The following is a 23,660-nucleotide window of genomic DNA, read 5'->3' as shown; positions in this document are numbered from 1 at the left end:
TCTCTCAGATCAAAGGGCTTTTGAAAGCAATTCTCCTCGGTTTTTCTTTTGTGTTTTTTTTCTGCTTTTTGCTGCACAGAAAAACACGTCTCAACTCGAATAAATTCTTGCCCAAGAGAGAACTCCTATGTTTTACAATATAACTGCACTTATTACTACCTGCTCAACATTACCCCCGGGACTCTGCAACCCTACAGCTACAGTGCACGTGTCAGTACAATTTAGCATTTACTGTGAATGTTCAACTGGGACTGAAGCTGATTTGAAGGGTGTTTTTGTAGCTTAAATATTTATACAAATGGCAGTCTCCTCTGCCACATGTAAGGTGCTAAAAAGTGCTTTTTCAGAAGATTTGCGCAGAGGGCTCATCATTTAATAGAAAGTACACAGTTAATTCTAAGAGTGAAAACAGCATTTGAGTCAGGACAAATGGCACAAAACACTTATTCAGCTTTTTACTACAGAGACTTTATAGCCACTTCTGCAACCTGGTTGTCCATTACTTATTGATACAGTCATCTTAAAACAAGTGTTTTGTGTGTGTCTCAGTGAGGCATTTACTCTTTTACTGCAGGATGAAAGAAGGAGCACACAATCACAAGTATGCAGGTGAGATTAAGGTAATTTGTTTTTCATAAAGTAATACCCATATGTGAGACTCCAGTGAGTTCCCATTAACAGAAATCCAAATATGCATGTGGTCATTGTATTTTAGTCTTCATGCTGAGAACTACAAACATGCCCTGCTGTTTCCTGCATGCCCGTTCCATTGAGAAAAAGTCATTTCTATTGATTCCTTTTCCAGGCATCATTTAATATGATACATATTCACTTGTAAATATCGACCTTCCCCTGCTGCCCCGACGTTTGTGCCATAAATACTTTAAAAGCAAGCTTGTGAAAAGATATGAAATGATATGAAGCTGTAAATAAAGTCTGGATTTAAACAGTAACAAGAGATTGGTTTTTTTTTAAAATGGAGGGTAAATGTGGTTGGAGCAATGCAAACTGAAAGTTGCGTGAGGAGAGGGAATCATTAAATTTCAAGGCTGCCCTCAAATGGAAGTAGCATTCAGTATTCATGGACATACAGCAGTGTGGCATCACTAAACCCGTAATTTAATTAGGGTTTTATTTGGCAAGTTCGTAATTCAGCTGAAATTAATGAGAAACATAAAAAAAGCACATCTAATGTTGTTGCTTACAGCAGTATGCCTCAACAGTTCTTATCACATACTGCCACCTGCTGGACTTTTACTATTCTAACATGATGTTCGCATGCAGTTGTGTAAAAGACATACACAGCCAGTGTTGTGACAAACATGTCTTTATTTCAGCTTGATTAAATGGTAATGATAGAAACCTCAAATCAAACATTATCAAACAGAATAACAAAAGAAAATGGCACAACTAATAAGAAACAAAAAATGAAGACAAAATACCCACTATACATTTAAGTATATACAACTTTGATAAATAAACCAATACTGTCTAGAATTATGATTGTTTTGCATTTTCCTTATTTCTCTAGGATTAGTGAGCAGAGAGGATGAGAACCAGGAAACAGAACAAACAGGCAGTGAGGATAATGACCAGCAGGCACAGATGAAGAGAAGAGAGACGACTGTGGACGAGAGTAGAAAAGACAACCGCGTGATGCGCAACTCGGACTGCATTTGCAAAACTGTACCTCAATGCAGTTTTTGCTATTTGACAAAATAACATGTCACTGCCGCAGCGTGACCAATCAGCCATCCTGCCCCTCCATCTTTTGCTTCATCGCGGTACATTCCTCATACAACTAGTAGTTTTGTATTGTTTCACATCAGACTTTGGATCCTGAGACGGGGGACAACCCATTCTTTTTCCAGGCATAGCTTTGATGAACCACACGGTTATTTGTGCCCCTTGAAAGCCGCTACAACAATATGTCATATATTATGTCTTATACATAAACAACCTGAAGCACACAGTATTGTACAACAATGAGGTTGGGCTGAAAGCTGAAATTGACTTGTAATTTGTTTTACCAATAAATAGGTAACCAACTACAGAGAAAACGTATATTAAAAAGGCAGGAAACAAAAATTAGATGTTCAACCGGGAGAAGAGAACTGTGAATTACTGTCGCTAACCAGCAGCTTTTCTCATCACATTTCATCTAGAGCGCCAGGCACTGTGCAGCAGTGAAAGTAACTAACAATTACATTTCTTTTTTTGATACAGTAATGGAAAGTGGTCTTATGTTGGTAAGAGGAAAAGAAAAATGTAGGGGAAGAGAAAAAAAAAAAGGGGGCCACCAGCTCTAATTTCCAGACAACTTAAGACCTCAAAATGAAGCCCAGTGTGCCTCTACAAGACCTTCAGGAAATGAACAGTAAGAGCCAGATACAACACTGAGACCCTGTCCAGACATGCAGACACCCTCATGTGCAGCAGTACGTTGTTGTTGTCGTGTCCCCCCCCCCACCCCACCCCACCCCACCCCACCCCCACACTGCAGCTTCACATTTACGAAAACATAAAAAAGTTCAGTCTGGGACACAGATGAGGCTTTCATTCCTCACATGGCTGTCGTGTTGTGAACAGGATCCACGTCAGCGGCGACATGGAAAGTTTCAGAACATCGTAACAATCTCCTGAGTGGCAATTTTTTTTGTTTGTTTTCTTTAACAGAAATATTTTTGTTTTCCTTTTTTTTTTTCCTATAAAATCACCAACAGTTGGTAAGTTAGACCCTCCCTCCCACACCCTGCAGTTTCTGTTGCAAGACCTTTTTTTACAAAAGCAAACAAACACAAAAGACTCGATAGGAATCGACAAAAGCTGTAAAAATAGACACGTATTACCCCGACATATTAAAGCACATCAGAAAAGGTCTTAACTTTTCTTTCACAATAGTTTGGTTGGGGTGCCACACTCTGTCAGACCTGCTGAGTTTAAACGATGTGTGCTGAGGGGGGGGCATCATGAGTGTATGCATGTTGTGTATGTGTGCAATGTATATGGGAATAGGTTTTTTTTAAAGCATCTTCAAAGGGGCTTTTGCTGAGGTACACAGCAAGATTCCCATTCAGCCTCATAGAAAGAGAGCACACACAAAGCTGAGAGAGAATGAGAGACATTCAGACAGGAGGTTAGAGGAGGCTTTGGCCCTGACTTATCTAGAAACCCCAGCATGCTTCCTGTTTTTCTGGCCTGTAAAGTCCCAAAGCCAGACTTAGTATGTATCCTAGAGAAATCCCTTGGAGAAGCCTGAGGCAGACCTCAACCGTGGCCTCTGCACCGGCCCAGATAGGGCGAGCAGACACCTCGGACCCCCCCCCTTCTCTGTCAAGTGCAACGTCTGGAGCGCAGAACACCTCTAGTGCCTCTTCATGGACGACACCTTCTTCTTCCTGGCTGCCAGCATCTCGTAAAAGGGGTCCCTGCTGATGGCAGCTCTGTGGGCACAGACGCAGGGGGAAATGTCAGTAAGAGAAGGATAATTACGTAAGTGTGAAAATTGCTGCACTCACATGGTACTGTCATGTTAGAAATGGTGCACTTGCATGCAAGAGGAGGTAATTTTTCCAGTTTTTATTTCAAACATTCTGAGAAAAGTCGAATAAAATTACATACAAAAATAACATTTGTAATACCAAACCTGTGGTTAAACCAGTTCTTCTTTTTCTTACATACTTAGGAGGACTTGCTTAACATAATAAGCATGTTTTTTTTTTTTTCACCCCCACTGTTCTCTTTATGATCTATAACCAGAAAATGTTCTAAACTGTGGTCTTTACAAGAGGACCTAATTTACCATACACTGCAGTGATCCGCATCTGCAGCAGGAAACACCTTGTGGAAATTTCGGGACATCATGAAAATTTAATCTGCTCCAAATAGAAACATTCCGGATGGGGGTTTTTTTGGTGAAAAACCGCAAGGAAATCCTAGAAAAACATTGTCCTCATGACTCAATAAATTAATGCTAGTAATGGTGCCATTTTTACAAAAACAAAAAATATATATAGCTATAACTTATTCCCCAAAACATAGCAAGATAAAGAATTAAAAGAAAGGAGTAACTTTAAAACCCCTGATCCACAGCAATGAGCCTTACGTGAAAGTTACAAACACAACACATCATACTGTGCTTTTAAAAAGTGAAGGATAAAACATTTACTTGATGCTGTTCATCCATTCATCCTTTTCCTCAGCTGTGGGTGCGGAGATACGGTAGAACGTGTGGTTGCCCTCCACGACACGTCCATCAGCCTCAGTCTTGCATGCTTTTATCACTTGGTCCTTGTTGTCAGGAATGAAAAGCTCAAAGCAGTTCTGCAGAAGTTAAGTGGATGGATGTTAGAATTTATAGGAAGTTTTTTTAATCAAAGGCAAATTTATAAAAATAAAATAAAATATTAGCTCTGTAAAGTTCTATATGTGTATACTGTTCACTTCTGTATATACTGCATTATATAATGCTGCTTTGAGGAGCTAACTGCCAGTAAAAATGGTTGTCAATATAAATGCTTGACTACCTGTCAAGCAGTACTCATTAATTACATGTCTATATTTATTTAATCAGTCAGTTTTCTAGTTAACCCTTAAATGTCAAAAGGAATATCTAATCTAATCTCATCTAAAAAGATATGGAAATTCTGCTGAAATAATCACAGTTGTAGATTTTCTAAAAAGGGCAGCATTGGAGAGAGTCCTTAAATCCAAAACCTAGTCCTGCTCACACTGTGTAATGCCAGAACAAACCAGTAGAGGGAGCTGTACTTACAGGCTTCTTATCCTCCACCTCCTTGATGCTCAGGTTCTCCAGTGGGATGATTCCTCTTGGCTCTTTGTCCTGGACAAATATACAATGTGTAAATTACATAATGCTGCACAAGGGGAACAACAGGACCAGGGCAAGCGGCTTCTTCACTGGGAATGAGAAACTAAGCTGTGCTCACCGTGGTGTACTCGAAGTAGTACAGACAGTTGTCTGTAAGGATGAACCACCTCCTCTTCCAGGTTTTAACTCGTCCCCCTGTGGAGCAAACAGCCAGCGTCAGAGAGGCTCAGCAAGAGAGAGAAAGAGAAACGAAGCGCCGGGTCGAGCAGCAGACAGGCAGACAGATGTATGGGCAGACAGACAGATGACGGCTCCAGAGGACTCCTTTTACCCAGAACATCCCGCTATTCACCCCGATCCACCATTACACCATGCGCTCACCATCACCACAAGAGCATAAACTTCACTTGTCTGGGTATTGTTCTTGAATTAATTCCTTTTCCCTTTTATTTAAATTAGAGGACTTTTAGCTGCTTTTACACCTAACTACTGGTCACTTAACAGTTGATATAATAGCTGATAAATGGCACATTAAAGTGCTTAGTATACTCGCCGTTCTCTACCTGTCGCGCGACAATGTGCACGCCAGCGAGATCTACGTCATTTTGACGTCACGTTGTCGCGCGACAGGTCAGGAACGGCGAGTATACACGAGCCTTAAGGCTAATTGGAGATCCTAAATTTATGTCTCCATAAATGTCTTGGGGTGTCTGAAAATTCTCCTCACTTGCTGACTCAGAGGAAAAAGTCTGAAAAGCCAGAATCGATAGACAGGATAAAGATCTATGTGCTTTGCGCTCACTGAATTTAATGAACTACCACCCAAATGAAGTTACTAAAGGACTGTTATAAATGTGGAAAGCACTCCAATCACTAAATGAGGGCTGAATGTGGAAAGGAAGGAGTGACTGAGGATTAAGTTCTCTTTCACGCCCAGTGGGGGCTCCCTGGTTAACCCTGCACTCACTGATCTGTAGCTGATCTCTGACCCGCTTTTTGTCACCCATACTTCCTGCGAGGGGAAACCTGATCACAGTAACAGATGGCACTCTCGAGCTGGGAGGATGGTATGCCAACAAACTGAGGAGGGCAGGAAGCTCAGCGCCTGGAGCTATGCTCAGCTTCTCTACAGGCATCTCAGACTTGAATTTCCTGTTTTGGCTTTGTTAAGTAACTTCTTGGTTGTATAGGAGCAGTGTCCAGAGAGTTGGGGGATGAGCTTTCTTTCTAAACATGACATAAAGACCTAAGCCTTGTCTAGACTAGGCTATCCCACCACCAATGTTAGTAAAAAGCAGCATTGTGAAACCCATCTACCAGGATAGAGGAGGCTTTGAGGATGTTTATATACAGACATGTAAAACACACTTGTATCATCATATAACAGCATTAGCACTGTATATGATCTCCTATCATATCACAGACATCATGACAGGTCAAACACTTGTCTATGCTTGTTATTATCTACGGACGCCATCAACACGCTTCACTCGACAGGCAGAGATGGAGAGCCCCTCGCACGCATCTCGACTCGTCAGCGTGTTGCGACAAGAAAAGCAGACAAACAGAAAACACAGACGCGATGGCAGAATCACACAGCTGGCGGCCTGAGAGTTGATTGGGTTGGGTTGGAGGTTGTGACTGGTTTCACGGTCACGTCAGTTCCCGTCACTCCAAGAAAAAGAGAGTTGACCTCCTCCTCGTGCAAGAATGTCTGGGACGAGGTGGGACGTCCGAGCAGATTGTTGCAGAGGTGTGTGGATGGTGCTAGGCCGGAGTGGAGCTGAGTGGAGGGAGGCACCCATGCAAGATGGACTGTGGGGGGCTGGGCGAGTAGAGGGAGGGAACAGGTCTTTCTTGTAAATCCTATACAGTTGTTGATAGTTTGATGATATCTTTAGAAATTATTAAATCTGACCAGGAAAAAAATATTGCATCTGGCTTTTTATTTTGTGTGCAAGAACCCTAATTATGTTTAATTGCCACCTTTTTGCACAAATATAAGGGCTCTTAAAATTAATAAGAAAGATGCATAAATTACAAGAAGGCACAGTTTAACTACTAACCATGTGCATTTTAAGCATGCTATATATATAGCATGCATGAATCATTAGAACCATGCCTAAATCCCTTACAGCACACTCCTCTGCCCACGCTTCTCTCCCACAGTTTGGTCCAGTCCGGTCCAGCACCACACCGGGCCGCAGCCACAATGTTACCCTTCAGATCCAGTTACAACATAAGATAAGGAGAGCAGAGGCACATTGTTGAAAAGGTGCAGTATTCCCTTTCCATGCAGCCAGACAGCAAAAACAATAAGCCAATGTGGGTTCATAATCAAATTGGAGAGTCAAGCAAAAGTCCTTTGTTGTGCTCGCTGTATGGAAAAAGGGATAATGCAGCTTCCAAAAAAAAAAAAAAAAAAAAAACAGATCAAAGAGAGTGACCACCACAGCATACAGAGAAAAGAGGGTCAAACTGCTCAGTAGAGTGGTCACAAAGCATCAGCTCCCCGAGCCGAGCCCACAGGGTGGCAAATGAACCCGGCGACCGCTCGGCAACCACCCACAGAGATAAAAGAGCGTGGACAAACCACGAGCTCAATGAGAGACTGAACAGACAAACATCTGAAGTTCAAATGAGTCAATGGATTGACAAGAAATAAAAATAAACAAAATCTAAAAAAAAAAAACCCTGAGTGAACATGTAAAAATGAGGAAGAGAACAAAAGCATGGCAGACCACCAAAAGCACCTGAGAGCTGAGAGATGGACTAGCATTTGGGAAGAGCAGGTGTACATACCTCCTGAGGAAAGACAACAGCCAAAATCATGGGAACAAACAAACAAACAGGAGGAAAAGAAAACAAAAAAAATCAAATTAAATGATAAGGAATTATTTCACCACAGTCCTGTTAATCTGGTTCCAGGGAGGCTTTGATGCACTGCTTTACAGCTTTAATTTTAGCAGACTGAATTTTGTATTGAGGGTCAACAGTTTACATTTCCGTTGTTGTTATATCAGTCCACAAGGGGGAGTTCTACTGTAAAGCACTACATTCAAATACTGCCTCCGCTTGGGTCCATTTCTGTTATATCCAATAATAGACCTTCCACCTGGATTGTTTTGCTCAAATCCGACAATTTGGAGTAATTGGAGAAAGAGTCTTTCTTCACTCCCTTGGTGTAGTTGGTTGTAAAGATTCACAACGATTGAAAGATTCAATTTCACTTCGCACATTTCATGCTTTTTTAATAAATTCATTGTGAATCTGTACAATAGAGAGAGATCTCAGAGGAAATAGAGGATGAAGAGTTCAGAGGTCCAGGGTTGTGCTTTTCTGCTCGAGGTGTGATTGCAACAAATAAAAGTACCTGCTGGCATCCTGTGAAACATTTGTTATGATACAGGTCCCTGTATTTGTACACAAGTTTGTGTCCCAGCATATATTCAAATCAGAAATTAGCAAAAGATCAGGACAAAATGTTCTTTAAAATGCCACTAAACACTTTAATTAGGGTAAAAAAAGAGAAAGACACACCATTTATTTTTGTTTTGCACATTTGTAAGTATGAGCTTCAAATCTCCAATAGAATTTCCTTTGGGAATCAAAATGTCAACGGAAAAAGCAAAACATTTATCGAGGGAAAAGATTCCCTCTCAAATAAAACATTTCTAAACGTTGTGTGTGGCGCAGACACTTGATTTACAAGCTATAAAAGTCAGTATTTGTACATGTTAGTGTATGAATATGCCCTGGTCTAAATAATTCAAAGGGTTCCAGATGTAGTGGTCTGATCTCAAGGCTACATTCATTATACATTAAAGCAGGCAGAGATGTCTTCAGAAGATCTTGGGTGGTGTACACACCTATACACATGTGCCAATAGACACCTTAAAACATGCGCATACACACGGGTTATTGAACTCAGGGGAGACGTTGGTTATCCCTTCATGGAGGATTCTCAGCCTTGTGCTGCTATAAAGCACAAAACAAAGTAATCTATCAGCACTGCCACACTAACAGGAGCGCCATTATTTTGGTATGTGCCTCATAAACTGACATATTTCCAGCGTCACTCACCCAGTTTTAGCAGCCAGCCCTCTCTGTCTGGGTTGAAGAAAGTGTGTGTGAGGTCGTTGCCGTCATCTTCTGGGATTTTGAAAGGCTCATTCTTGATGCTGTCATACAGATTCTACAATAAAAGAAAGTTGACCGTGAATACAAAGCAGGTTTGAGATTAGAGGACTCACAAGGAGAGAAAGACAAGCGCCACAGTGAGCTTTAAAGCCATACTGACCCTGAGCAAGTCTTCAGGTAGGTCTCCTCCATCGTTGATTCCTCTGTTCATGGAGATGAATCGTTCCACAGTAGGTTTGTCCTTCACATTTGGGTTGTGGAGGCTGGTGTTTAGCATGATGATGGCAAATGACAGGATGTAACAGGTGTCTGTAACACACACACACACACACACACACACACACACACACACACACACACACACACACACACACACACACACACACACACACACACACACACACACACACACACACACACACACACACACACGAAAGGGATGAGCTTTATGAGACTGCAAAAGCCATCTTGCTGTTTCGCATTAAACTGCTCCTGGTGTTTAATGTAGTATTTAAATATGAATGTAAATTAGCTGAGCTGAAAGGACTGCACTTAGGGGACCGCAGTCAAACAGAGAGGAACAGATAGGCAAAGCTTCGTTAGCGATGAGAGTGGGTGGGAGTGAAAGGCTGCGTGTGGGCAGCTAAGTATGCACGTGTGTTTCTGGACGTGCCCTCTAATGTGTGTGTGTTCGCTAAAAGACAACGTGGCCAGCACACGGCTGACGCAGCAGCACTTTATCTGGCCCGTTAGGCTGTTGAGAAGTCCCATGCATTATTCACATCCATCTGCATCCATGTTAGAGGCGGTTGGGTGTCTGCTCTGGGCATTATTTCCCAAAAGCCAGACACCGTTCCATAACACAACTCACATCAGCAGACTTTGTGTCTGATAAATAAAGCAGTTTAGATCTCTCTCTCTATTAGGTCTCAGTGCAATATGGAAAATTAAGTGATTCAGGCAGACAAAAGTTTATCCAGTATAGTACCTTAAAAATTAAGAATTTGACAGTTAAAATGAGCTATTATTGTTATTCTGATTAGGAATTTTAATTATAGTAACTGTATTTATCAATACTGCTGAAAAAGCTGGCCACAAACACTGAATGCTGGGCTGTTTGGCATGACTATGGCTACCTGTGGACTGGAAAACGCCAGGGTTGCATTGGCAGTAGCGTTGAGCGAAGGCCTCCATCATGCGGTCGATCTTCTGAGCTTCTCCCGGTAGCCGAAAACTCCACAGGAACTGTCTGTCAGGGGACACAGCTCAGTAGTCAGCAACAGAAGCATCACTTCCACTGTGAAAATGCTAAACGAGCTCAAGGCACACGACTGAAACCAACAGCTGCATCTTTACAATTTGCAAATAAGGAGACTCAAAATATTAGACTTAAAAAACGGACTATATCACACAAAACTATGAGGATCTATTTAAGGACTTAGTGAGTATGTAACAGACCTGAGGATGCAAGTTCCTGGGGAGATGCTGTCTTACCTTAAGGCCTGAACCAGGTTGAGGTCTGTGAACTCGTGAAGCTCCACAAAGGCATGGAGGACTTGGATATTGAAATCATCTCTACAGGAGACACAACATGACAAACACCTTTACTTACTGCATAACCAAGACAAAATAAACACACAAAAGTGTAGGACTGATTTTCTTCAATATCAATCAATCTGCCCATTATTTTCTCAAATAACAGACTCATTGGTTGGTCTGTAAAATATCAGAAAATAGTGAACTATTACATTACACTTTCCTAAAGCCCAAAATCAATTCCTAGTTTTGTCCAGAACACAAAGATATTACATTTCCTACCACATAAGACAAAGAAAAGAAGCAAATCCTCACCACTAGAAGTTTGAATCTGGGAATGTTGAGGGGCGGACTACAGCGGTCCAGTAAGATCTTTTCTTGTTTTTGTTTTAAATTTTCAAACTTGTAGTGTTCAGCCCCAACCGACCCTGAGGGCTCAAATCAGGGTGTGATCTGGCTCACATGGGCTTAGGAGATCTGTGACACACTGCATTCTCCCATCAAGCTCAACAGAAGAGGAAAAACACCATCCACCTCCCTTTCATTTATCATCTAATCTTGATCATGACATCATTCTCGACCTCCATGCCCTTCAGAGTAAATTATCTGCGCTATGGGATCATGGGAAGGCTCTAAGGAGCTCTCGTTGACTGAGTCATATCCAGTCACTACTGGTCCCAGTGGACGAGTGACCAATCGTATCTCAAGGTCCCGCACTGCTTCAGCCCTTCCTCACAGAATCAAAAACACTTGGACAGCTTGATAACTGAGAGCATTCATCAACAGCCTGAGCTCCTTTTCCTGGTTCGACCTGCAGACCACACCCTAAATGTAACACTGCCTGCCCTATAGTCCCTGAGCAGCGCATACCATACATCAGGCCCATTACGATTTCCTGTATTATGTGTTTGCTCTAACCAGGATGGTCTGAAGGATGATTCAAACACGTGTATCCCAAATGTGAGTCTCTCGATAGCGGTACTTGTGAATGAGTAAGATAATAAGAGACAGATGGAGGTTATTGAGTAACGGACATAGTCCTGAGAGGATGATCTAAATGTGGGACCAATAAACTGTGTTTGGGAAAGGATGGGCGTGTGCCTGACCAAGAGGAAACACGGCAATACGGAAAATATGCACTCGCTATTTGATGCTTTTATCAACCACGTGGATGGGTGCTGGTGAATGATGATAGAGTGCACGAGAGGGAGACGGTAAGATAGAAACAGAAAAAAACAATAATTCAGTCTTCATCCTCACCTCTCTCCGAGGTAATCTCCAATGGCGGTTTTGTTGAGGCCCTCGCCCTTGTAGAGGAACTGAGCAATGTCATCACTGGTATTCTTCAACAAGTCATTCTCAATCAGGAACTGGATCCCCTAAGAAAGAGACAGACCCCCAAGTTACATCCTGCTTATGAGAATAAGTTACATTTCTGAAGAATCAGAACAGTTACTTCCACCTACCTTTTTGGGGTCCATGTTAAATTTCTTTCGGCCCATGGCCACCTGTTTATTCCTCTGCATATTTTTCCTGGAACGTAAGAACGGAGTTTGTTGTTAGTTTCTCTTGATGTGAACATAATAAATATATAAACAAACAGTGGTATGTAAGTGTTTCAAGGGTGCAACTAACAATTATTTTAGTTATGGATTAATCTGAAGATCATTTTCTCAATTGATGAAACAATCGAAAATCTAAATATCGGCATCATTGTACTTATTCGTCAAGGCTCAGACCATTGCAAAAAATGTATTCACTTCATTTCCTGAAAGTGTCTTTCCCATTAACATGTTCCATTTGTTTGGCAGAGACCGGCCTTTCCTCCCCCTCAACTGTGATGACAAAGTGTTGATAAAAGTGTTTAACATCATGCATATGGGAACATCTCATTTCTCAGGCCTTGAGTTATTCTGGGGTCAAAGTGCACTCCAATAGTCCTCCATCACCATGGTTACATCTCCATCCCCAGCCGGTGAGAGGTCACCACTTCTTCCCACTGATTCACTCACACCAGCATTCCTTCGCCTTTTGTCTGCCAAAGTCCAACACTCGACTAAACAGACGCAGCCTATCATGTACCTTCTTCGATAAATAGATCACAGGAGGAAACTTTGATCACAAGGTGCTGTAACCCTTAATGGGTTTAAGATCCAGGAGAGAGTGCTTTAGGATTATTCGGTATGATGATGGGATCCCTATCCACTTGAGTAGACCAAACCCAAGCACTCCCTCCCCTGGGACCATGCATTGTCTGCTTCTGCCCGTACACCCACTGCATTATTCAATGAGGCCGCCCATCTTGGGGGTGTGCCTGATGAAACATTTAAACTGCCTTAAAAGCATAGCCAATTTGGGGAGCGTATTTGGTGTGGCGGGATGGCCCTTTGGCCATCAAACATTAATAATTGACAGCTTTATTTGCTAAGTTAATAGAAGGCAAACAGCAAGTCAGTTTAGGCAAAACAGAGTGGGTAATGTGTGAGTTGAGGCGAAGGGTTGGGTCCCTTTTTCTTACCTCTCCTCAGTGGAACCCAGGTTCTCAATCTCACTTGTCACTTCTGCTATCTCATCCTTCAGCCGCTGCAGAAAAGACAGAAGTGTTAGTCTTATAAATGTTGCGAGTATGACGTAAGATTAAATTTATCATCGTCTACTAATTTCCCTGACACCAGGAGGCGTGGAGCAACTCAAACAACATGCAAAGTGTCTAAAAACACACAAGGGCTCTATTAAACAGTGCTGAGGGAGAGGCTATCATGTCCAAATCACATTTGTTTGTCTGTAAGAGAGGTGGACTTTTATCACATACTATAAATACTCACATCAGTGCCATCAGCTTAAGAAAGAGAGCAGAGTCACTTCTGAATACACTACTACACATCCAACTTTCCTCAGTTCCCTTAAACTAAAAACGGATAGTAACTCTCTATATCTCATATCAGCGAATGTGTTTGCATTTGTGTCCTCTCGTAAACATTCTGAATGTGATTAGGCGGAGAACATTCGGGGATAACCTTAATACAAATGGAGTAAGAAAGCATAAAAGTGGATTATATTTTGTGTGGCGCTTTAGTGATTAATGGCCTTAGAGGCAGATTTAGTCGATCAAGCCAGACCCGCTGGTGCCAGACTGGCGCAGTAAGGGCAAAGTAGAGGTTAGAGGATGGAAAGGGTGACGTGAGCTTGATAAAAGTGTGGAATAATAGACTGTTGTCTAAGAGAAGTCCTATTTACAGACAGAGCTTAATATTGATCATGAGAGGCATCAACACTTCAAGTAAAGGTTACAATCATTGCGCCTCTTCATTCATACCAAGCTACAGTGTTAGTATATCATTTCTTATGTGTAATACCAACTCACTATAGGCCAAACCACAAAGGGAACATCTGTGTTTTCAAAGCGCAATCACAACACATTCCTCAGATGTTTGCCTCCGCAAACAAAGGCAGTGCTCATACAGGAAAGCGGGTGGCTGTGGTGGTGGTGGTGGTGGTGGTGGTGGTGAGGGGGGGCCTTGACATGCCGGACCAGCAGAGGAGGGTGTGGGAGTTGTTGAGGAGGAGGAGGAGGAGGAGGAGAGGGGTCAGTATGCACACTACAGAGGAGGTAAGGCGGAGAGGAGAGGATTGAGGCAGCAGTGGTGGCCATAGAGGGGGTTAAAGGGGCAACGATGGTGGCCAAGGCGTTAAAAAAATGTTTTTTTTAAAATCGGATCACGCTTCCAATGTTTGTCTGTCAGGGCCAGCGGAAGTTGCCCACTGGGACATCAGGAGGCCAACCTTCAACCAGCATGACAGTCTGTCACCCCTGTGTATCATTTGCTTTCAGAGATGGTCACCGACTCACAGAACTGACCTGAGAAGCTCGCTTTGATAATCAGCTGTCCTCTGAGGTCAAGGCAAAAGCCCAAAACATTATCACGAGCTATGGACAGGAATCAAACAAACCACTTTATGGAAATTTGGCCGAGCTGATTTGAATCCTGGATCTCTTTGGAAACCAGGGAGTACACAAGGGATATTCAACTAGCTGCATGAGCATGTTCCTCATAAGAACATAATCCTATTTCATCTGTATGCAGAATGATTTGTTTGCCTTATTTTTATACTCACGTTATATTCAAAACCATATTCCAATAAAAACAACCAAAAGAGATTACTTGTAAATGGAGGTCTTTGGTGACACTACAGAACTAAGCAATAAACAGAAATGGCTTGCTAAGGAAGAGAGGACTTGGCAGGAAATACTTCACATTCCACTTGAGGTCAAATGATTTAAGCACCCCTTGGAAAAGAGAAATTTCTACGACTGGATGAAAGTGAATCAAAAGGCAGAGGAGTCACGGTTGTGGCTGAAGGCTGTGGAAGTGAGCCAAATCTCTGAAACTTGTAGGTCACAGAACTGAAGATCCTGTTGCCCCAAGAGCCTCTAAATCTCATTTTAATGGGTGGATCACTAAAATATTTCATTAAGATCAGCCGGACTGGATATAAAGTTTAATTGGATCCAAGCAGCATAGCTTTTACAGACAGGCAAAGTTACAGCACCCTATATGAGTTGCAGTTGGGTAAAATACTGTTAGTGAGAATCAAGTAGTTTATCTTCTTTAGTGAGACTTTGTTTAATGAAGTCTGCTTTTTGTACTCATCTACTTTCTGTGTTATATATATATATACTATATATAAATATATATATATATATATATATATATATATATATATATATATATATATACATATATACATATATACATACATATACACACATATACACACACACACACACACACACATATACATATACATATACATATACACATACACATACACATTACAAAAGCCATCATATTCTATTCCAGTATTACCTGAATGTCCTCCTGCAGCTCCTGCTTGCGCCGGCGGATATTCTCCAGCTCCTGCTGCTCCTCTGGGGTGAGGTCGTCCGGCACTGGAGAGAGATGAGAGAGAAGATGAAGCGTTAGGACAGAGAAGCCGAAAATATAATTCACCTTTATCCTTTTCTATGCATATATATCCCTTGAGGCTAGTCCCTGAGGGTATCTCAGTGCACAAAAATAACATTATACTCTATATTATTTTCCTTGATATCAGAGGGTGATGGAATGCCCACGGCAAGAGGTGTGGAGTACACACACAGGACATGCAACGACAGTCATGAAAGATTGTTTCTCAGCAGCAACTGATACTTGGTCAGAGAGAAGAGGGGGGCGGATCAGACAGTAAACAGTCTCTATCACCTACAGAAAACCAAGTCTAAAGCAGCCAGGTGCTCTTTGAAGGAGATTCATTTAACTTTTGTGTGTAATCTGTACGACTAAATGAAAGAGCTCAGGTCAGCCAAGCAGCACACAAGCATCAGCGCCAGAGTAGCACAAATGTGACAGGTCTCAAAGCGCTGCCAGTCTTCCTGTCACTCACACTACAGGCTGTTATAATTAGTCTGTGCCGAGGACTGAGGGTTGAGCAATGTCCCAGCTGATGGGGTTTGTGTGTCTGTGTGTGCGCAACCTCTACCTGCACTCCAAGCATAAAGGGACAACACTAGTATCAGCACTCTAACCATAACAGCAGTCCAAGCACAATCCCTGTTTCATTTACTTAAGCACTGCGCTGGAAGCATTTTCCCTCGCTCTCCTGATTTTATTTCAGTGTCTATTTGTAAAGTTCTTGCATCAGAACTGCTTGGTAATCACACTTAGAAGGCAATAATTGCCTGATTGAATTAAATCAATTTATTATCATACAATTTTGAAAGAATACAGTTAAAATGAAACTTCCTGTGCATTTCTGAAAACATTTGTGATGCCCGGAGGGAACCGATTTCATCCTTTTGATATTTACAAAAACTTGACATGCTGAAGAAATGCATGATCAAAAGCACAACAACAATGATCTCTTCAAGTGAAAGCAGACACTTAAAATAATGTTGGTCTCAGGACAGGTCCTAATAATGAACTAATAAATAGTTCATACATATGTTACTATGTAGTTACTTTATAATACAGTCCACTGCAAACTAGACACCTGGTAGTATATGCTATCTAAACACACACTATTGATCAAGCAAATTATGGGTTCTGGCAAATATGTGTATTTTGAGTAGGTGACAGCATTGTTTAATGATGGAGGTCATTTCAAGAATTTCCCGTCTATGAACACTCACTGCTTTTTTTCTTCTTCTGTGAAATAAAACAAGACTTCCTTTTGAGCTGTAAGTAACAGCCAACTATTTAGCTCTCTGCTTCAAAATAACTGCTTCAAAGGGGTTTTTTGGTGACATTTGCAGTATCACAAGACTAGAGATATTTAGCGGGAGTGACATTTAAACCCCCTAAACTCAGAGTGTCATGAGCTGCTCAAGCCATAGCGGTTGTTAGTTGAAAGATCCTCTCTGTTACAGTGTCTTGTTCTCTGATTCCCCCAGTGGCCAAGCACAAGCCCCCTCCTGTGACCTCTCGTTCTCCCCTTTATTACCACAGTACAAGGGTTCAAAGGTTAAAGGGGTCGAGGCTAGGGCCGACTTGGTGGATCTCTGCAAACGGTTAACAAGGTAATGGTTATAGAGTGGTGGAAGCTGAGGATGGAGGAATCTTTGACATAAGGTCTGTAATTACTAATTCCGCAAATCTCTATGATCCCACCAATGAGCCTTTTCCTTCGACCTTTTATTAACCGTTAAATAAATTTAATATTGGTCCCACATAATCTTCAGACAACGCAGAAATAAAACTCATGACTAACTGAGTGGCTAAACTGTGGACACCGTGTACCTGCAGTAAAAGGTCAGAGGAATGAAGGTTACAATAGCTAAACAAAATCTGGCACAGCAATCAATAACGCAAGGACGAGGCCAGCCATCCAAAAATTATGAGCTTCATTGTGCTTTGAAACACACACACACACACACACACACACACACACACACACACACACTTAGGAAAATACAAGATCAGCTTATTTCATTTTCCTGTAAAAGAAGAATAAATCAAAAATCCTCTGAATATAACAGACATCCTAAAGAGAAAATAATATGCTGCATAATGAAGAGCACTTATTTTAATAACAGAAGGTATGCTAACCTAAACAACTTGAGGCAAATACCCATGACATTCACTGGAATGTCTGCTAATATTTAACACAGGGATAATAGACAATGGAAACCAAAACAAGAGCCTTATAGCGGGCTGTTAAGGAGTTCCAAAACAAAGCCATGTTGTCTTCCCGTCTTGTTTTCAGACAGCTGGGGGAGCACGACAGTCCACTGGAGGATGACCTTTCACACATCATACCTCACAGCCTACAGTATCCTTAGCGAACCAGCCGCATCCATCCAAAGTGTTCAAGGGTATCCATGGAAACCATGGTAACCTCTGCACAACTGGTCTCACTTACAGGGGGAGCAACAATATTTGCACATTGTATTTTTTTGTCAGACAGTTTCCCTCGAGAGCAGCTCATACTGGAGAAGACGGATGTTTTGTTACAGACCGAGATGCACAAAAAGTCATAACACACACACAAAACAAAGTGCTGACAGGTCTGAGAATGCATGCGTCTTCTTGCATTCAATGACCCTTTCTCCCAATCGACTGGATGAGTTAATGTCACACTGAGTAAACCCAGAGCAGGCCATGTGTTCCACGGCACAAACAAGAGCGACAGAGAAGATGACCTTAAAGGAGAAAGTCCCTTCCTCTTTCTGGAAATATGATGTGAGGTTGGGCGACTGGCAGGCGCTGAAGGGAGCCACGCCACACAAAACAGGACAGCGGGACCCAACACAACACAACCACAGCATTCCTGTCTTAGAGGACAACCACTAAGTGAAGAAACTGACAGGAGAGAGGAGTTGCAGAAAAGCACTATAATTTGACATAGAGGAGACAGAAAGAAACTGAGCAAAGCAATATTATCATTTGAAGATGGAAAAAAAAAAAACATCTGTTCACTTGCACAAATAAGGAGCTGGTAGGAAATCTGTATCTTAGACCAGCAGCAGGACAGATGCAGGCTGACACCAAGGTCCTGTGATTAAAGAGCCACCCTACCACACCATCTGACGTCAACCACATGATCAGACTTATTCAGCGAGCCAATCAGGTGTACACGTCACTGCCTTCCTGACTCCACCCAAAACAATCAAACCACATCAGGGAAGGGAAAGGCCCCACCCACGCATGTGCCAGAGGTGGGCACCAAGTGGGTGTCATTTCCCAGAAAACAGCAAATGACGGGGGGAACCCATCCACTTAAGTAAATGCTGAGAGTGTTTTTTCTTCTGTCTGGGAGCACTGTTTGGCTATCGTTCAGCAAACTTCTGCAGTGGTAAGGCCAATGAAAAGAGGTTGTAATCAGAAACAGACAGGGAATGAGAAAGACAGAAAACAGAAGGGCAAATAGGGCAAAGAAATAGTGATGGAGAGCACCTGTTTCTGTAAAAGTGAAAGACAGATTTAATGATACCTTAACAATATCCTTCTCTTGCTGATGCAGCGACCTTTGAAGAGTAAATTATATGAGTGGAAATGTTCTGTTTTTCCCCTCCATATACACAACATGCACTATTCCTCATCTGCCCCGTCTACATCTGACTTCAGAAGCAGAGAGCCCCTACAGCAATCTGATAGGGGCAAGCCAGTTTGTAGTGATTTCCACAGCCTGAAAGAGAAACACGGGCCGCCCACATATTCACTCCTTCAGGGACTCATGTTGCTTGGAATACAGGTCATTCAGGGGAATCACATGCACATGGAGGCGTGCAGTCGTGCACAAACACCAGGGTATAGTCACATTACACTCACATACACACACATAGGACACCCACACATCGACGCCCAGGGCCGACAGAGAGTGTCCCCCGCTGTGCCTGGCACTGTGTCAGTGCTCAGCAACTTGCTTTTTGTTTCAGCTATCGACACTAACACCATCTGACTGGAACTGACCGAACTATGATATTCAGACTGAATCCCTTACATCACTGCAAAAATGTCTATTCAGTTTCAGTTTGAGAAATTATTAACCAAGTTAGTATCAGGAAGAAAAGCAGGAAACTTAGTGAGAACTAGATACTTATTTCAAGAAAAGGAATGAAAAATTATACCCATTTGAAACCAGAAAATACCCCTTTCCACTAAGTCCTTTATTGGACTAAATAACTTGCTAAGACCAAGTGTGATTTGAAAATCTGTGAGTGGAGAGCAGATAATGACAATATCCCTATGCTAAGGTACAGACACAAGTGCCCCTTTGCCAAATCTGGAACAGCATAATCTGAGCTTTGTTCCACCATGCCTAGGCCTTCATTACTACTGAGTGCTGTTTAACCTAAATTTATGACTTAAAACACGCAATACATTCCCTTAGAGTATAATCACAAACCACTCCTGAATTGCTGCATCTCTAGTCCCTTTAACAATATAAAAACTTTTCTTGTGGCACTTTTGTGGCTTTAATATTTTTAAATCTGCTTAATTTGAGCCATAAATCCCATTTAACATATTTGAGCGTGTATGTCTTTTGCTTTTCAGAGTGTCTGCAGAGTTTCTAGATGGGTGAAGCAGTTTTTAGAGAGGGCTGGGTCAGCGGAGAGCACCAGGGACGTGACATCAAGGGAGATACCAATTATAGCTCCCTCTCCCACAGCGGCGGAGCCCACTAATACACATCCTGATTGCCATCCTGGCAAAAGAGGCAGACGTCTCATTTCCACCCAGATCACTGAAGAACTCTCCTTGGAAAATAAGGAAATTAGAATTCTGAGTGCTTGTAGGATCTCTCAGCCACCCCCCCTCCCTGCAGATGTGACCCAATTTGGGGAGCTCCTCTCAACACAGAAGGACTCAAAAAAAAAAAAAAAAAAAACTTATTAACTTAATAAATGTTTCACCTAGGTTGCCCCTATTGACACAGCTACTGGACAGGGTCACAAGATACACATATAAATTAACCTAAAAGACATATCTACGCTCTTCACAGATATGGATTGTAAAGTTACAGTCTAGTGTGACACAGAATCTATTCTCTTTACATCTACTATATGTCTTGATGTGTTTTAGGTTAGAAGATTCAGGGTGAAGATTTTACACTAAAATGTGGAATCTTAGTGCTTCACAGCAGCAGACGAAGACATTAATGAATATATTTACGACACCATGCTGCCTATGATCTGCTGACTGAGGGAATATGCAAAGATATACACATCCATTTCTGCAGCCACGTGTGTGTGTGTGCCTGTACATGATTACATCTTTGATAAAGTGCACACACTGATCAAGGCAGATGAATGACACTGGGGGCAGAAATCACTCCTGCATAAGGTCCTACAACTGTTTATAGCTTTTTTTCTCCTCCATATCTTTGTGGAAGGAACAGCCTTCATTTGGTCCTCACTGCTTTCCATTAGGCTTGGTTACCCTTCTTCCTCCTCAATTATCTCTCCTCTCATCTACTCCTATCTCGTCTTTACACCCCCTCTCTCTGTTTCTAGCAAATGTAATCTCCAAAATGCAACAAAGATGATCAGTTTTCTCCAGCCCCTCTCCCCTCCCCCGGGTCCTTGAGGATGCTGCTGTACAGCCTTTGTCCTTACAGTTAAATGGATAGCTCCACTTAAACTTGCTAAAATGTACCCTCCACCCCCAAGGTCCCAGTAGGCTCCAATCAATCGACCACTAGCATAAACCAATAAGAGCGCCAGCTGTAACAAGAAGCAGTCTACTTCATGATGAGGTTTAATGCATTCAGCACAAAACACACATGCATGCACACACAAACAATCGATTACGTGAGCTGGGATGGGCAAAAACACACATAGAAGTACACTAATGTCTATTAAAATAGCTCCAAGCTTTCTGATCTCTGCTGCTGTTTGCTGCTTGAGCGACAAAAGGTGATTTAAAACGTGAACATCTCATCCGCTTATCTGTGACTGAATCTCATTACTACAGTGAATCCCAAGGGGACTCTCCCTCATATATATTTGAAACCACCCCCCCACACACCTTCTGAACCAGACAGCTTGTAACAAAGCTGAGCAGGGGCTGTGAAGGAATGCCAGTCTTTAATATGGGCACCAGCCCAAAAGAACTTGTTCAACTCTGACCTCCAGATCCATAATTGCCACACACAAAAACTGAACCCAAACAGGAGCAAAGAGGACCACCAGTTATGGATGAAAAAGCCCCAAAGTGTCCAACCTGACCTGGCCTGATGGTAGGAGGAGGTGAAGGCGGACTGAGAGAAGAGATATAACAGGAGAAGGAGCCTTGTGTTTGGCAGGGGAGGTGTGGGATGGTGAATGGCAGGAGAACACAGAGACAGTGGGAAGAGTGGTGGGACGATCACAGCTCTCCCTTTGTGTCTGCAAGTGGCCTCTCAGGACATTCCTCAACAAGGCCCCGGCACAGGGACTGGCGGATTAAGCATCCTTGGCTGTAGTTGTGTCGAGACTTGACATTTATTTGCCAGCTTCCTGAAACCATCTTTTGTGTCAGGGAGTTGAACAATAAAGTGAAATATCTACAGCTGTCGTCATAAAGCCTTTACCTTTGGATGCACTTTTATTGGTCATATCTATGATCCTAAAGAGTCAAACATATACACATCTTTCTACCATTCAGACCCAATTCACCTCCACTGAGAGCACCACACTGCCCAGTCATTGGCCTGCTGCACCAGTACTCAATCATCTCAAGTGTCAGTCAGTCAGTGGAGCTCCACACACTAACCTTAACAACAACACAACAAACCAGATTGGCCCAGCAGAGACACTCCACAGGACAAAATGTCAAACCATGAGTCCTTGCTGTTTTTGATGTGCATTAAGCCCAGCTTCACTGATTTAATCTTCAATACTGTGTGGCTGAGTTGTGGACATACGTGACAGCAAGACCACAAACAAACACAAGATCAATTTGACAAACAAACACATGAGCGTAAGCAAATTTAAGCGCTGACCTTTCTGATAAATCCTCCAAAGTGTCAGTTCCTGTGTCTTTCCAGAGACTTCCTCTTCTTTCTTTTTTTTTACTCCACCTTATCGCTCATATTTCATCAAAATTCTGTCAGCTCCCGAGGCTTAACGCAGGCGAGCCGGACGTCCACATAACGTGAAGTGGCAGAGAGAAGGAGTCTGCTCCAGCAGGCAGGGAGTGAGATATGCTGGGTTTTCTCAACTGTTCAGCACAGCAATCAGCTACCAGCATGCTCACAGCACACTGACACAGTCCATTTGGGGAAGGAGCCTTACTCACTACCTCCTCTCCCTCCTCTCACTCTCACTCTCTCTCTCTCTCTCTCTCTCTCTCTCGCTGTCACATGGAGGCTCCACCCAGTGGTCATTCCTTTCTCTGCCTCCTCTTCACACACATAAACCCTAGTGTCAGGCATATATATCTATAAAAATAAGACCCCAATATAGTTGTGGCTTAAAACACTTACACAACATACGTACACAAACAGTGTTTTAAAGGGAAAGAGGCTATATCATACGACCCAAATCGGTGAAGTACAAAAGAAAAAATATACAGGCTTATTATTAAAAAAATAAATAAAAATCAGTGATTACATAAATAACATATCAAGAAAAAGAAAGACATACAAAGAAAAACAGCATTGCACCTGGTGATTAATTATTATTTAGGCACATCCGGTCACGTCCCATAGAGACGTAAAAGTCATAAACTCTAGCATGAGCTGTTATGAGTCAGCACTTTGAGCCAGGTCTTCTCTCTCTCTCCTGATCCGTCATACGACCAGTCATGCTATCATTATCACCTCCAGTTTAACAATGGAGTCTGTGCTGAACACAATTGTGTATTTTTTTTCTCTCTCAAGAATCGTGGATGAGCATTATCCTGATGCTAATGAGGCATGCCAAAAGATTGTGCAAGGTTCCCAACATTCCTCTTCATGGTGTCCCGAGCGGCGTGTTTTTACAGCGTGAGTGTACACTTGCCCCAGGATTGTCTGCGGCACAGAGCAGACGCGAGTGCTTGCCTCATGTCTGAGCTTCTTTATGAGTCAACCTGGAGCCCTCTGCTGTGCCGCCTGCTCTCTGCAGTCCCACAGTGACAGAGCTTCCTCTGACTAGTGTCAATATGGGATCCATGTGTTATCTTGCCTTAGATAA

The 23,660-nt window shown here is 42.4% G+C and overlaps 1 protein-coding gene across 5 annotated transcripts in view; it reads right to left on the bottom strand.

Moving 5' to 3' along the window:
* Nucleotides 1-1,311: 1,311 nt before the first annotated feature.
* Nucleotides 1,312-23,660, bottom strand: part of cyth1a (cytohesin 1a) — a 43,109-nt gene continuing 20,760 nt past the window's right edge. For 2 of the 5 annotated variants that reach the window (XM_051387746.1, XM_051387745.1), the window contains exons 2-13: nt 15,376-15,458; nt 13,026-13,090; nt 11,974-12,040; nt 11,768-11,886; nt 10,466-10,546; nt 10,108-10,220; nt 9,132-9,280; nt 8,914-9,026; nt 4,950-5,028; nt 4,775-4,843; nt 4,169-4,323; nt 1,312-3,443 (exon numbers count right to left, since the gene is read on the bottom strand). In XM_051387746.1, the coding sequence (XP_051243706.1) occupies nt 3,365-3,443; nt 4,169-4,323; nt 4,775-4,843; nt 4,950-5,028; nt 8,914-9,026; nt 9,132-9,280; nt 10,108-10,220; nt 10,466-10,546; nt 11,768-11,886; nt 11,974-12,040; nt 13,026-13,090; nt 15,376-15,458 (1,172 nt within the window). In that variant the 3' untranslated portion in view covers nt 1,312-3,364. Of the gene's footprint in view, nt 3,444-4,168; nt 4,324-4,774; nt 4,844-4,949; nt 5,029-7,633; nt 7,637-8,913; nt 9,027-9,131; nt 9,281-10,107; nt 10,221-10,465; nt 10,547-11,767; nt 11,887-11,973; nt 12,041-13,025; nt 13,091-15,375; nt 15,459-22,486; nt 22,716-23,660 lie in introns of those variants that run through there. The other 3 variants (XM_051387744.1, XM_051387747.1, XM_051387743.1) reach the window with 3 other exon arrangements.

Source organism: Dicentrarchus labrax, unplaced genomic scaffold (assembly GCF_905237075.1).
Source record: "Dicentrarchus labrax unplaced genomic scaffold, dlabrax2021, whole genome shotgun sequence".
Classification (NCBI taxonomy): Eukaryota; Metazoa; Chordata; class Actinopteri; family Moronidae; genus Dicentrarchus; species Dicentrarchus labrax.
Note: the sequence above shows the minus strand (reverse complement) of the source record. Positions and strands in the feature narration are given on the sequence as shown.